The sequence below is a fragment of the Rhincodon typus genome, chromosome 11 (genome assembly GCF_021869965.1).
Source record: "Rhincodon typus isolate 14 chromosome 11, sRhiTyp1.1, whole genome shotgun sequence".
Taxonomy (NCBI): domain Eukaryota; kingdom Metazoa; phylum Chordata; class Chondrichthyes; order Orectolobiformes; family Rhincodontidae; genus Rhincodon; species Rhincodon typus.
In genome coordinates, this window is record NC_063342.1 from 73,861,709 (window position 1) to 73,877,320 (window position 15,612).

The 15,612-nt window shown below is 46.6% G+C and overlaps 1 protein-coding gene across 1 annotated transcript in view; it reads left to right on the forward strand.

Moving 5' to 3' along the window:
• Positions 1–3,924: 3,924 nt before the first annotated feature.
• LOC125484347 (cobra venom factor-like) overlaps positions 3,925–15,612 on the forward strand; it is a 37,531-nt gene continuing 25,843 nt past the window's right edge. The window contains exons 1-3 of the mRNA XM_048602555.1: positions 3,925–4,038; positions 7,981–8,173; positions 13,466–13,643. Of these exons, the coding sequence (XP_048458512.1) occupies positions 3,974–4,038; positions 7,981–8,173; positions 13,466–13,643 (436 nt within the window). The 5' untranslated portion in view covers positions 3,925–3,973. The remainder of the gene's footprint in view (positions 4,039–7,980; positions 8,174–13,465; positions 13,644–15,612) is intronic.

Sequence of the window (15,612 nt, forward strand, 5' to 3'; positions counted from 1 at the left end):
CACACACACACACACACACACACACAGACACACAAACACACACACACACACACACATAGACACACACACATAGACACACACACACATAGACACATACACACAGACACACACACATACACACACATAGACACACGCATGCACAGTCACACATTCACACACAGACACACGCACACAGACACATACACACACATAGACACACACACACACACACACATACACACACATAGACACACACATGCACAATCACACATTCACACACACACACATACACACACACACACAGACACATTCACACACATACACACATATAGAGACACAGACACACATGCACACACATACACACATACACACACACACACACACACACACACAAACACAAACACACATATGATTTCAACAGACAAAAGGCAAATGTTTATCATAGATATAATGGATGGACAATGAACATAGATGAAGCAGGCAACATTCTGAACATTTGAATGAAGTACTCAGGACATATGTCTGAATTACAGACCATTAACATTGTCACTATAGTGCTGTGCACCTTACTGAGAAACCTTTCCTGAGACAGATACAGACAGGTCTCCTATAATATAATAGTTGCATTCTTGTGTGACCTTGCACAATAGAAAATTGTGCTATAGGGAAATCGCTATACCTACACAGCAGAAAGTTCACTATTCATCAATCGCGTTACAGCCAATTTGTGTTAATGAAACACGCGTTCTGGCAGAACTACCTGTGACGGAGAGTATTTCTAAACAAGATCACAGCACAGCCCAGACCGGGCTCAAACCCTAAATCCCTAGCTCAGAAGGCCACTGCTATATCCTTAGCACCACAGGAGATGCAGCAATGATGTAATATTAATGCCAGACCTTTTTTAATGTACAGACACACCAAGATGAACACCCCACCCCCTTCATTCATTTCCTCTGCTGCCATATTAAAGTAAACCCTCACCTCCAGGTCTTTTAATGAAGGCCCATCTAAAGAAGAACAGGTGTATTAGCACTAATCCAACTGCAAGAGTGTGATTTGAACTCAGCACATAGAACATTTCCCTGAATTACAGCCCAGGGACATCACCATTACGGCTGAGAAATATTTCCTGATATAGATGGACAAAACGTTTCAATACAAAGTTCACAGCACCCCAGAGGGGATTTAAACCCACAAACAGTGCCTTCAGAGGCCAGCACCTTACCCATCAGGCTACTGAGGCTAGACAATACCAGCCCCCTTATGTAATGCCAGATACCCAGCAATTATTTCACAGGGTTTAATTTGCTGCAGTCCTTCAGCAATTGCTCATTACTGCGGTAAAATATTGATGGGATGTGAAATGTAACAACTTTTACAGAGATGAATTGTTGCTTGATCCAGGTCAACGCTTCAGTCATTTACAATGCAGCAAATGGACTCAGACTGCTCCATCACTGAAGAAGGGTCACTGGACCCAAAACCTTAATGCTGCTTTCTCTCCACAGATGCTGCCAGACCTGTTGAGTTTCTCCAGCAATTTGTCTCCAGCAAATGCACTTTGAATCCAACATTTATGTTACTTATGGACAGTGATTGTCCAAGAAAGACTTTCCTGCTCCTCTGACGCTGTCTGGCCTGCTGTGCTTTTCCAGTCACACACCTACAGACTCTGTCTTCCAGCATCTGCAGTCCTTATTGTCTTTGAGGAGAGAGGAAGATTATTGATCAGGTGTGACTGTACTGATATATCTGAATGTGGGGAATTTGGAAAACTGTAACAGGATCTCATCAGAGATAACAGAATCAACACAGAGTATACTGGAGAAACTCAGCAGGTCTGGCAGCATCTTTGGTGGGAGAGAGAAGAGAGAGAGAGAGAGGAGAAGGGGGGGGGGGGGGGGGCGGTGCAAGAGCAGGGAGAGGGAGACAATGTTTTGAGCCCTGCGTGCTTCTTCTTCAGAATCTCCACAGATGCCAGACCTGCTGAGCTTTTCCAGAAACTACTGTTTTTGTTTCTGATTTCCAGCATTTGCAGTTCTTCGGAATTCTTTTTATTTCCAAGTCAAGATAGCTTGGAGGGGAACTTGCAGGGGGCGGTGTTCCCATGTATCTGCTGGCCTTGTCCTTCTAGATGGAAGTGGCCGTGGGTTCGGAAGGTGCTGTCTGAGGATCTTTGGTGAATTTCTGCAGTGCATCTTGCAGATAGTACACACTGCTGCTACTGAGCATTGGTGGTGGAGGGAGTGGATGCTTGTGGATTATAAGAAGCATTTTTTGTTAAATTTTTGTGTTTTTCCTGCCCAACAGAAGCTGGTTGTTCTCGGCAGTAAAAAAAAAACACAGTTTGAACTTGGATTAAAAAATAGCAGTTACTTTCCTGCAGCTGTTGCTATGAACCATGACTTTTGATTTGAAAGATTAATTGATAACTTATAGTTTATAAATCAGTGTCTCCAGGATTAATGCTAGGTGATATACTGAGCGCAGTGTCCCAGGGACTAATCTTTCTCAGTCCAAGAAAATCAGTTCGTTTGTTCGTTAGGGCAGTGAAACCATCCAGTTCAAATTCCGGTCCCATGTGAATTTTTACTGAGCAGATATTTGGATGGTTGATCTAATTGACATAATTCTGTTGGCCAATCCCCACAAAAAGGTGTGGCATTTACATTGACATTGTGTTCAGGTATTTTCCTGTGTTTCTAAGACAGACTGTTCCCAGGCAGCAGTCTGAATCCTCAAGGATTTGGGCTTAATCGGTGACTGGAAGAGCAACAACTTGCATCTACATAGCGCCTTTAAAGCATTTCAGCTAGTCCCATTCGACAACTCCACAATGGGTACCCAACACCAAACCACTTCTGGAAATATTAGAACGTATAGCTGTCAGTTCTCAAGTCTGCCACCTGGTGGAGAATCCTCAATGTTCGGTTTTCCCATAGTAAATGAAATTGACAATTTTCATGGAATCTGTGAACCTTTTCTTGGGAATTCACAGCGTTGATGGAATTGTGGTTTACTCTAAAGTAAGCTCTGAGATTGTTTTTTTAAATGCATTCATGGATGCAGGACTCTGTGATTGATGATCTGTTCCCAGGGATGTGCACTGAGACAGCCACTAACTGTGCCAGGAGGCCATCAATTCAGTGAATGGTGCTGGCTGAAAATTGTTGGTCTCACAGTGAAAGGCCTTGTCTGTAAATAAGCATTGTACAATCCAAGGTCAGGGGCTTCAGTCAGAGGCTTGTACTGAAGCTTGGGCAGTTGCTACTGAGATGCAATGTGGAAAAGGCCTCAGACTAAAGCCTTTTAGCCAGAGTACACTGATGGGACAGGGAACTGTGGCAACTCTCATTCTGTATGTTCAACACGTACCATATTGTGTAAATATTACCTGTATTTGTAAATGCACTGAACAGTATGCAGAATTGGGAAAAAAAAATGGTTTATACTTTTATGTGATGCCAACTCCAAATGATCAGGTCATGCAATTTTTGTAAATCTTATGAAGAAGGTATATTTTAGGAAGAAGGTGATGAATGAGTTGGGACATGGAATGGATTGGTCTTTTATGAGCTGTCTGAAATTCAGTCTCAGTGTTGTCTATAGTCAGGTGTGCTAAGTACAGGAGGACTGTATCCGGATAAATTTCCATTGGAAATAGCCCTCCTTCAGGAAGTGAATTAACCCAACTCACTATTGCTATCACACAGTCCAAAGCCCTGGAAGTAACCGCCACAGAAAACACTGCTAGTGGAATGTGACCCAAATCTTCATAGTTGCAGACTCCCCGATTGAGATCACTTTGTGCATGAGGGTTTCAGGGGATGGAGCAGTTAAAAATGCTATGTGAAGGTTTCAACATTTATAAGTAAATGAGTAACCTGGGGTCAATATTGACGTGAAAAAGTCTGCAAGGTTTTCTGTTTGTCCAGTCAGTTGCTGGACCCAGGCAGTTTTGGCTTGCTGTCATTTTGATTCATTTTGAGTGATGGAGCTGTTGGTATTCTTGCTTTGTGCCTCTTGGTGCATGTCAGTTACCGAACAAGCACCTTCGTAAGTAATGCTTTTATCTTTGCACTTTGCTACCCAATACTGGGCTCTTCCTGGAGCTCTGGGCACTGTCCTGGGTGGTTTCCGTGCAGATGCATGGACGGGTAGTTAACTGGCTCCTCCCTGGCCCCTCGAGGCTGCTGAGGAGACAATTCAGTTGCTGGATGGGGTATATTTGAACCTTTGAGGGTCCCATCCACTCCACAGTTTATCTCGTTCACAGAGTGACCCAAACACACACTGATCCAAATCCATTATGTCCCACTCAAGGGGCAGAAGGGGATGGAACTTGAGAGCAATTTGCTGAAAGTATTCTTCTGAGAGGCATTTGTTCCTCCCATTGTAGCTATACTTCAACAACACATAGTTAAACATAGCAACCCTAGAAAATAGGAGTAGGATAGGTTCTTGTTGTACCATCCATGGCCAATTCTCTATCTCAGTGGTATCCTCCTGCTCCCTTTCCATTCCTCTCCATGCCATCAGCCCAGAAAAATCTTTCTTGAATACAATCAATGATGTGGCCTTCTGTAGCAGAGCATTCCAAAGGCTCACTACCCGCTAGGTGAAGAAATGTTTCCTCATCTCAGTCCTAAGCTGGCTACCCCATATTGTAAGACAGTGACTCCTGGTTGGAGACTGTTCAACCAGGGGAAACTCCTCCCTGCCTCTAGTCTGTCTACCTTGTTTGAGTTTTATATATTTCAATCAGATCCCCTACCATCCTTCCAAACTCCACAGGACACAACCCTGACCAACCCAACCTCTCCTCATACCTGCTATCCCTGGTATCAGTCTAACGAACCTTCACTGCACTCCTTCTCTGTGGTAGGTCTTTCATTTCTTAGGTAGGGAGTCCAAAATAGCACACGATGAAGTATTAAGGGTAAAAACAACAACTGTTTTGCCAGTAGGTAGATTCCTCAGAGAATCTTCACCAGATTTTATTCAAACTCTACCATCCTGAAAGATGGATTTATAACAGGATGAGCAGAACTTCCCATTCCGGTCATAAACCTGATGTTAGGGGTCAAGCAGGGGTCCTGGACATGAACCATGTTGGGGACAGTAACCTGATTGGATCCCCACCTGACCAATTAGAGGCCAGGCTTGCTGTCTAATCGAGGTTGGTAGGCGGAGTAAGGAGCTGCCAGAGAGCCCCAAACCAGGTAAAGTTGGGGGAGGGGGGAAGGGTTCAATAGATGGCAGAGATGGCAGCAGGGCAAATGGGTATCCTGTTAAAAGAAAAACACCCTCCTCAGTCCTTGTCTCTGCCTATGAGAGAATTAAAGAACATTTTTGCCACTGAATCCCCCAAGGATTAGGTCTCAAATGATGGATCTTTGAACCTAGGAACTAAAATTGGAAAGGACCTCCAGTGTCTCTACTGCAGAGTGGGATTCCCATTACAGTGTGGAATTGTAGCCAGGAAAGGGAGAGGAGGATTGTCAAAGCAATGGCCCTTAACCACCTTATCTCCCATTTTAGGGGCATGGGGGAGGGGTACTGAAAGATCATCTCCAGAGCTCCCAGACATCATGGGGTCCTGCACATTTCTCCTTCAGATCTTGCTCCAAGATTTTCTCAAGGCCTATTTGATTTTTTATTGGTTTTCAGGCCCTCGCTGGGTTTGACTCAGAAGCCAAACTGTTCTCAAAGTGTTACACTCTTTCAAGAAGGTTTGAGAAACTCAGTACTGGGCAAAGGATTCAATGAGAATGAACCAATTTTCCTTACATGCACCCCCCAACCTAATTCAGTAATTATAGAATCCCTACAGGGTGGAAGCAGGCTATTCAGCCCATTCCAACCTTCCGAAGGAACTATCCTTATCCTTTCCCAGTAAGTCTGCATTTCCCATGGCTAACCCACGCTGGATGCTATGAGGCAGTGTTGCATGGCCAATCCACCTAACTCACATCTTAGAGCTGTGGGAGGAAACCCATACAAACTCAAGGAGAATATGCAAACTCCACACAGGCAGTTGCCTGAGGCTAGAATTGAACCTGGATTCCTAGATCCATAAGGCAGCAGTGCTAACCCCAGGGCCACCTTTGATGTCAATTGAAAGAAAGCTTGAATTAATGGCCTAATCCATTAATCCATTGTCAATTGCCGGGAAAAACCCATTTCGTTCACTAATGTCCCTTAGGGAAGGAAGCTGCTATCTTTACCAGGCACAGTGGCTCAGTGGTTAGCACTGCTACCTTACAATGCCAGGAACCCGGGCTCAGTTCCTCCTGATATGGCTGACATGAACGCAAACCCAAGCTACAAAAGGCCCTTTTTCTGGATCAACTGGACTCTGAAACATTTATCTCCGCATGTAAACATTTCTTCATAACATAGAGAGCACACACGCAATCCACATACGTGGCCAAACACTTCAAATCTGTAACATTTGTAAACACAACTCCAAAGCAATTAACAGAAGAAGAAAACTGGACTTGTCCCCACTCCCCAATAATTGTCCTCCCATTCCCTCAAATCTCTCTACTTGAACTTTTCACCCAATACAACCTGGTGGGCAAGTACGAAAGGGGAAGAAAAGGGATAACTATTCCTTGTTTGCTTATTGCACTCCAGCTTTAGTTAATAAACCTCAAAGACAGGCCTAGGGCAATGGTTGAACTAAATAAATGTAACCATTATATTGGAGAAAACAATGAGAAAATCAGGTTTGCGAACAATTAAGATATCAGTGTAAAAGTGACTTGAGGGGGGAGTCCCTACTTATTCAAACTTTCCCTCTCTCTCACTGTTTGTTCTGACAGGTCTCTCAATAGGCACAATTAAGTGAGGATTGAGTGCGTGTTTCCTCAGGGTAAAGCCAGGCTCAGAGGCTCTTGTGCCGCAATGGTACTGTCCCTAACTCTGAGCCAGAAGGCCTAGTGTTTATATACCACATGTCCTACACTGTGTGTTGTAATATACCTGAACAGGTTAATTAGAAATCCATAGAGGGCATGGCGGGGAGGGTGGGGGGAGCAGGGTCAGTTTCTGTCTCTCCTGTTGCCACTCTCTCATTTGTTGGAAACGTTTTGCAGCTGTCAGGGAGTCCTGGAGAGCTGAACCCTGGCTGCTTTTATGTCTGTTCTTTTCAAGAGTCTCTATTGTAGTGTAGCTGCAAGTTTTCCCTCCCCGGCAAGGTCACTGAGGGGCAACGTGAGGGGGAAAGGCTGGTCAATTGGGCCAAATAGTCAACTCCTATCCCTAATTCACATGTTCCTGTGCTATGTTCCTATACACCAAGTTACAATTGTTTATGGATTACACAGACCTAAAGAATGGGTGACAAACTTGATTATTGATCTATGTCAAGCCAACTTATCTTTTTTTCAATGTCATTTAGGACTGAAATGAGGAAGGATTTCTTCAGGTGGTGAATCTTTGGAATTCTCTACCCCAGAGGGGCTGTGGAAGCTCATGCATTGAATATATTCAATGCAGGGAGCTATAGCTTTCTAGGCATGAAGGGATGGAGGATAGTGGAGGAAAGTAATATTGAGACAGACGCACATTCATGATCTAAAATGGTGGTTCAGTCTCAACAGGTCAAATGGCCAACTCCTGCTCCTCGGTCATATGTCCTATGTGGGAACAATGGTTTCTGGAGTGCACAGACCTATAAAATGGATGACCTGACCTTTATTATTGGTCTATGTCAAGGCAACTTGCTTGTTTAAATGCCTCCAGTTGATGCCCTGACACTGAAACCTGAACGAAGCATGTGCAGGAAGAGGACCACCTAGTGCTGAGGGATAAATGAACACAACATTCTGTCTAACCAAACGATCAAATCCTTCGAACATCTCAATCAGACTTACCCTTCAATTTTTGAAACTCAAGTTTTGACAAACCCAGTCCGTGCAACTTGTCCTCTGTATATTAAACCCTAAGGGGGGAAAGCTGATTGATTGTTGTTCCCCAACTGTATTTCTCCAGATACTTGATCACTGCTCCAAAGATTGTTCGTATTGGTGTGAAGGAAACAGTAACCATCCAAATGTTTGAGGCTCGCGGGAATTTTGATGCCTCCATTTACTTACTGAACCAAAGAGAGATGGTAGTGTGCTCCGACAGGCACACCATCAAACTCAACCATACCAACAACTTTGCTGAAGTCTTATTTATCCAGGTAACCAGCACTGTATGAGAACCACTTGGAATTACCCAGTTCTTTATATTATCGTATTAATGGCATGGTTAGCACTGCTGCCTCACAGCTCTAGGGACCCAGGTTCGATTCCAGCCTCGGGCGACTGTCTGTGTGGAGTTTGCACATTCTCCCCGTGTCTGCGTGGGTTTCTCCCGGGTGCTCTGGTTTCCTCCCACAGTCCAAAGATGTGCAGGTTAGGTGGATTGGCTATTCTAAACTACCCTAAGTGTTCAGGGATGTGTAGATTAGGTGGGTTATAGGGGGATGGGTCTGGGTGGGATGCTCTGAGGTTTGGTGTGGACTTGTCAGGCTGAAGGGCCTGTTTCCACACTGTAGGGATACTATGATAGCTCTTAGTGAAGCCTTGTGTTTGGTTTCCTCTCAGCTCAAATACTTCGCTGGATATCCTACCCACTCCCACCCCCCCATCTAGAATAACAGGATGACTATAATACGTGAGGAGCCATTTAAGGCTATCATACCTTTAATGGTTCTCTGCAAGATCTATCCTATTATTATCTCTGGTTTCTATTTCAGCATTACTCCCCCTTCAGGTATTGATCCAATTTGCGCTCGAGGACTGCTATAGAATATGTTTCTATCATCAATCCAGACAGCGCACCCTGGATCGCAGCAACTTGCTGTGTGAACGTTTTACAAATCTCGTTTCACCTCAGCTTCTTTGCTAATTTCCTCAAATCTGTGTCCTCAGTTATTGAGGCTTCTGCCACTGGAAGCAGTTTGTAGGATTCGTATCTCCTCAATCAAACCCTTCGAGATTTTAAGCAAAACTCTCTGGGATCTTCTCTCAGCCCCACGCACGGCTAAATTTTCTTCTCCCTGGTACCATTCCATTATATCGCGTGCCCCCACCCCCCCTGCCTCCCCCCGAACCCTCCACAAAATTTTGACATCATTCAGGAACTGCAGTGCCCCAATATTGGACACATTACCCCCTTGAGTTCTAACTAACCTGTATTTTATTGAGGACTTCCATTACCTCCTCGATATGGCCACCTTCTCACTGAGGATTCAGGGAAAGTCCCCACACTGCAAAACCCCAAATCTCCAGACCTTCGTGCCAGAGGTGGGAGAGTGATGTGGGCAATAACCGGTGCTGTGGTCACCAGCCTGGGGGCCCACAAAGGCCTGCTGCGTGCCAAAACGGTTAAAGGCCTTGTCTCGTCACCTCCAGAATGCCAGCCCAGTGAAGGTAACAAAACAACAGCCCTCTAGCCTTCACTCCTCATGCTCCCTCTTATCCTACATGGTCTCCATGCCCTATTCATGCCAGGTCACACCACCTCATGCCCCCTCCCTACCCACTTATTTCCATACAATCTCATGCCCTCCATTGCAACACATGCCCCTCCACCCACCCCTCATATCCCTTTATTGCCCTCTACCACCACCCTCTGTCTCCTACCATCAAGCCAATTTTGAATCCAATTGGCTAGATCCCCCTGGATCCCATGTGATCTAACTTTACTAACCAGGTTTACAATGTGGAACCTTGTTGAAGCCCTTGCTAAAGTCCAGGTAGACAACATCTACTGCTCTGCCCTCATCTAGCCTCTTGGTTACATCTTCAAAAAACTCAATCAAGCTAGTGAGACACGATTTCCCACACACAAAGCCATGCTGACTATCCCTAATCAGTCTTTGCCCTTCCAAATGTATGTAAATCCTGTCCCTCAGAATTCCCACCAACAACATACCCATCACTGGTGTCAGACTCACTTTTTCTCTGGAGTGTAGGAGGCTGAGGGGGTGACCTTATAGAGGTTTATAAGATTATGAGAAGCAATGATAAAGTGAATAGCAAAGGTCTTTTCCCCAAAACTAGAGGGCATAGGTTTAAGGTGAGAGGGGAAAGATTTAGAAGGAATCTAGGGGGCAGCTTTTTCACACAGAGGGTGGTGCGTGTGTGGAATGAACTGCCAGAGGAGGTGGGAGATACAGGTACAGTTATAACATTTAAAAGACATTTGGATAGGTACATGGATAAGAAAGGTTTGGAGGGATATGGGTAAATCGCAGGCAAATGGGACTAGTTTGGGAAAGTTTGTAGGCACGGATGGGTTGGACTGAAGGGTCTGTTTCCATGCTGCACTCTAAGACTCTATTGCAGACTGTCACACAGTTTGGCCTTTATTGCTCAGTGGGGGTCAAGCTGTAAGAAGAGGGCATGGTGTCTCAGTGGTTAGCACTGTTGCCTCACAGCACTAGGGACCTGGGTTCAATTCCATCTTCGGGTGACTGACTGTGCAGAGTTTGCATGTTCACCCCGTGTCTGTGTGAGTTTGCTCTGGTTTCTTCCCACAGTCCAAAGATGTGCGGGTTAGGTGGATTGCTCATGGGAAATTATCCAGGTGGACTGGATTAACCTTGGGGAGTACAGAGATAGGGTGGATCTAGGCAGGTGCTCTTTGGAGAGTTGGTATGGGCTGAATAGCCTGCTTCTATTTTGTAGAGAAGTCTTGTTACAATTGTACATAGCATTGGAATGGCCACAGCTGAGATTTGATCCCAGCATTTATAAAAAAGGACATTACAGGCACCTCAAAGGTGATTCCTAGGTGAAGGGGCTAACTTATCAAGAACGGTTAAACAGGTTTGGCTTTTATTCATTGTAGTTCAGAGGAATGAAAGGTGATCTTATTAAAACATACAACATCCTGAAGGGGCTTGACAGGGTAGATATTGAGAAGATGTTTCCAATATTAGGGGAAACACAGACAAAGGGACATAGTTACAGAATACAGGGACTCTCGTAGAAAACCGAGATGTATTTCTTCTCTCAGGGAATATTGAATGTTTGGAATTCTCTGTCCCAGGGAGTAGTGGAGGCTGGATCACTGGCAGTATTTAGAGAGAGGTATTTTTGAAGTATTGAGGAATCAGGGACTATTGAGGAACTGGCAGGATAGAGCAGTTGAGGCCTTGAGCAGATCAGTCATGATATTATAGACTGATGGGAGAGGCTTCAAGGGCTGAGTGGCCTGTTCCTGAACCTATTTCCAAAGTCCATCTGGTAAAAGGTGATCCTCGGAATGTGGAGACTGCAAACTGAGGACAAAGTCCTATCATTGTTCTAGTAGAGGAGGGAAAGGGGAGAGGGCAGAGCTACAGGAGAAGGATTGGACGTGGCTGAGGCCCCTGCCATAGAGTCATAGAGATGTACAGCATGGAAATAGCCCAGCCCATCCATTTAGACCAAATATCCTAAATTGATCCAGCCCCAAATGCCAGCATTTCGCTCATATCCCTCTAAACCCTTCCTATTCATGTCCCCATCCAGGTGCCTTTTAAATGTTGTAATTGTACCAGCCTCCTCCACTTCCTCTGGCAGCTCATTCTATACACGCACCACCCTCTGTGTGAAAAAGTTGCCCCTCAGAACCCTTTTAAATCTTTCCCCGTCACCTTAAATCTAGTTTTAGTCTCCCCAACCCAAGGAAAAGACCTTGCCTATTTACCCTAGCTATATCCCTTGTGATTTTATAAACCTCTATAAGGCCACCCCTCAACCTCCAACACTCCAGGGAAAATAGCTCCAGCCTTTTCAGCCTCTCCCTATAGCTCAAACCTCCAACCCTGGCAACATACTCGTAAATCTTTTCTGAACCCTTTCAAATTTAACAAAATCTTTCCGATAACAGGGAGACCAGAACTGCACGCAGTATTCCAATAATGGCCTAACCACTGTCCTGTACAGCCACAACATGACCTCCCAACTCCTACACTCAATGCACTGACCAATAAAGGCAAGCATACCAAACGCCTTCTTTACCACCCTGTCTACCTGCGTCTCCACTTTCAAGGAACTATGAACCTGCACTCCAAGGGGAGGGAATCCGCGGTTGAGGTGAAAGGAAGACCTGTGTAAAGTTCTGTTGTGGAAGCTAACGTAATTGGTGGAGGTGTGACAGAGGCAAAGGAAGTGGGAGAACGGAATCAAGATTAGAGCAAACAACAGAATAGGGGCAAAAAGTGGCAAAAAAAATTCAACAGTTGTGTCTGTCTGCGGTCTTATGCCTTTTCCTGCCAGTGTTCTGTGGGGTGGGTGGGTGGGTGGCGGGAGGTGTGTACGGAGGTGATCTATGATCATCATGTTTCCCATGTGCTGCGTTGTATAAGGTATTGGAAACAAAAATGCTTGGAGACTGCATTAAGCTCCACGTCTCATAAAGACTTGGTGGGGAAATGAGGAATATGGCCTGAAGTCCCAGTGGAGACGGCTGTATCACCCATGGTTCCTGATGGTCTGTTATTGTGTTGAGGTAGAGAATGTAGATTGCTGTCAGGCACTAACCTATATCTTGCCGCTTTTTGTTGAGACTCACTAGTGATTCACTGTTAACCAAATAGACCCTGAGACACAGTGTGGAAAGGAGGCCTGGTGACAATTCTCTATCCCAGACCATTAGCTGGACCAACACCACACAACACACTCTTCCCCAAATGTTCCCCTGTCACTTGGACTGCTCCACTTCATTGGCACCCAGGGCCCTAACTGGCATTTTGTGTGGTGATTGCTGCCATCCTGATGAAGTGACCATGTCGCTGGGCTTACCTTGGGGTTTTCACTGGGACAGTACAGGAACAGCCCCTCTCAAATTCCAACATCGATGTTTGCTCTTGAACGCCATGTAGCATGGAATCAATGAGTCTGCCCCAAAACCATGACACCCAGAGCACCACAACTAGAACCTTCTCCTCCTACCATCCGCACATCCCAATCTCCTCCTAACTCCTGGAAGAGTCAGAACACCATTGGCCAAGACACAAGGGCCAATGAGCAGAAACCTTTCCTCTTTGGAGGATCCCCGTACTGTAGATCCAGTGTCGGCTGTAAAGACACTCTCTGATTGGACCCTCTTGTCCAATGGGGCAGGACGAGAGAAAGAGAAGGTTTTCTGAGGCTGTAGATGATCCTCTGAGGTGAGCTGTGACCTCAGTAGTCATGCGCTAGTGGTCTGCTAGGAGCTTGGAGTGAGCTGCTCTCTACCGTTACCATCCTAGATACTCTCATCAGTTAACATTGTTTCAAAGTAATCTGGAAACCGGGGCCTGAGGCTTGTATATAAAATCTGAAGAGCGCAAACTGGGGCAGTATGCACTTCACCCCTAAAGGCCATATTTGGAGAGTAAGCACCATGCTCCACACCGCCATGGTATCTGCCCATCTTACTACTCTCTCAGAAAGTCTTTCGATGTGGTGTCAGATGTTCGAACCTGTATAACTTACATCCTCGCCCTCTGTCTCAGATCCTCCCAGAAAATGCCAGGCAATGTAAATTATCCAGCAGGAGCCGATATGTGACTCTGGCAGTGGAAATCCCCAAACTGCTTTCGAGGCGGAGAATGATTCACCTCCATGTTCGGTTGAAACCGTACTTCATTTTTATCGAAACCGACAAGCCCACTTACAGGCCCAACGACACAGGTAAAAGATTTGGGATCGTGCTGTGCTGCCAACCTTCACGCCCTTCCTAAACTAAGAGCTGCTGCAGCTGCAATGGATGGGTTCAGGGATGGCAGTGAGTGGCAAACGCTTTGTCAGAGACTTGTTTCAGTTTATTAACCTCAAACGTTTGCGTTGATGTCTCTGAGGGTGGAATGCTATTGGGGCCTGAGGGTTGTGGGAGTTGGGAGGCAGAATCAGACGAGGAAACTGGCAAGGCCCATCTCAATGTGAACATCATCGCAGTCCATCTTTTACATAAACTGTGAAGAGTTTATCGAGTTACTGTCACACGTAGTGAAAGGTTTGTAATGTGGTCTCTCAGCGCCATCTTAGGCACAGGGTACCCAGGTACAGATAGTTTAGGTGTTGGTACAGAGTAAAACAAATATAGGTAAGCATGGGAATAGAATTTAAAAAGTCCAGAATGATAATTAAAAATGACTATGAAGAACCTCAGTTCGAGAAGATGTTGTCCATTTCCACCATAAGTCTGTACCCAATGGCTCCAGATCACAAGGCAATGCTACCTCTACACGTAGGCCTCTGTGTAGGACTCGATCTGCAGCTGCTCCAGGACCCAACCTTCTCTCGCTCTGCTCCAACTTCAGGATTCGGCCCACGCTTGCTCTGTCATCGCCCTGGGACACGACCCGTGCTCCTTCTGTCATTGCCCTGGGACTAGGCCCTCGCTCGCTCTGTCATCGCCCTGGGACACAGCCCGCCCACCTCTGTCATCGCGCTGGGACTAGGCCCACACTCACTCTGTCATCGCCCTGGGACTAGGCCCTCGCTGGCTCTGTCATCGACCTGGGACACAGCCTGCATTTGCTCTCTCATCGCCCTCGGACTAGGCCCGCACTCACTCTGTCATCGCCCTGGGACACGGCCTGCCCACCTCTGTCATTGACCTGGGACTAGGCCTGCCCTCGCTCTGTCATCGCCCTGGGACACGGTCCACACTCGCTCTGTCATCGCCCTGGGACACGGCCCGCGCTCACTTTGTCATCGCCCTGGGACACGGTCCACACTCGCTCAGTCATCACCCTGGGACTAGGCCCGTGCTCGCTCTGTCATCGCCCTGGGACACGGCCCTCGCTTGCTCTGTCATCGCCCTGGGACTAGCCCTTACTCACTCTGTCATCGCCCTGGGACTAGGCCTGTGCTCGCTCTGTCATCGCCCTGGGACACTGCCCACACTCTCTCTGTCATCGCCCTTGGAAACGGCCCGTGCTCACTCTGTTGTCGCCCTGGGACTAGGCCCGCACTCACTCTGTCATTGCCCTGGGAGTAGGCCCGCACTCACTCTGTCATCGCCCTGGGACTAGGCCTGCCCTTGCTCTGTCATCGCCCTGGGACTAGGCCTGCCCTTGCTGTGCTGTCGTCGCCCTGAGATCAGGCGCACTCTCACTCTGTTCAGGGCGTGATCAGCAAGCACCTACTCTTCCACCTTGGCCCCCTCACATTCCAGGAGCCATCGCCACCACCTCACCACTGGCCTGAGCAGCATCCCCAGACGTGCTCCGGAGGGCACACCAGCAGGGTACAGCTGCATCGGGCACACTTACCGCCCAGGAATGGGCATCCAGTCCTCGACAGGGATCAGGCTGCTTCCTTGCATGGCTGCCACCTTGCTCTCCGAGCACGCACTCAGCTGGTCATAGAGTCATACAGCGTGGAAATAGACCCTTTGCTCAAACTCGTCCGAGCTGACCAAGGTTTTAAACATAAGACAAAAGAATCACGAGTGGGTAAGTTCAGGCTCACATGGACGCAAAAGAATTTTGGTTTAGATTTCCGCTCGCTGAGTAGGTTTTTCTGGCTGCTGAACCTGAAAGACAGGCTTCCTCTTAAAAATGAAAAAGGGGCGGATTTTTTCTCTCAGTGTTTCTTTTCAACTGGACTGGAGAGAGACAGCCTGTGAGAATGAGATTGGAGAGGGACAGCCCGT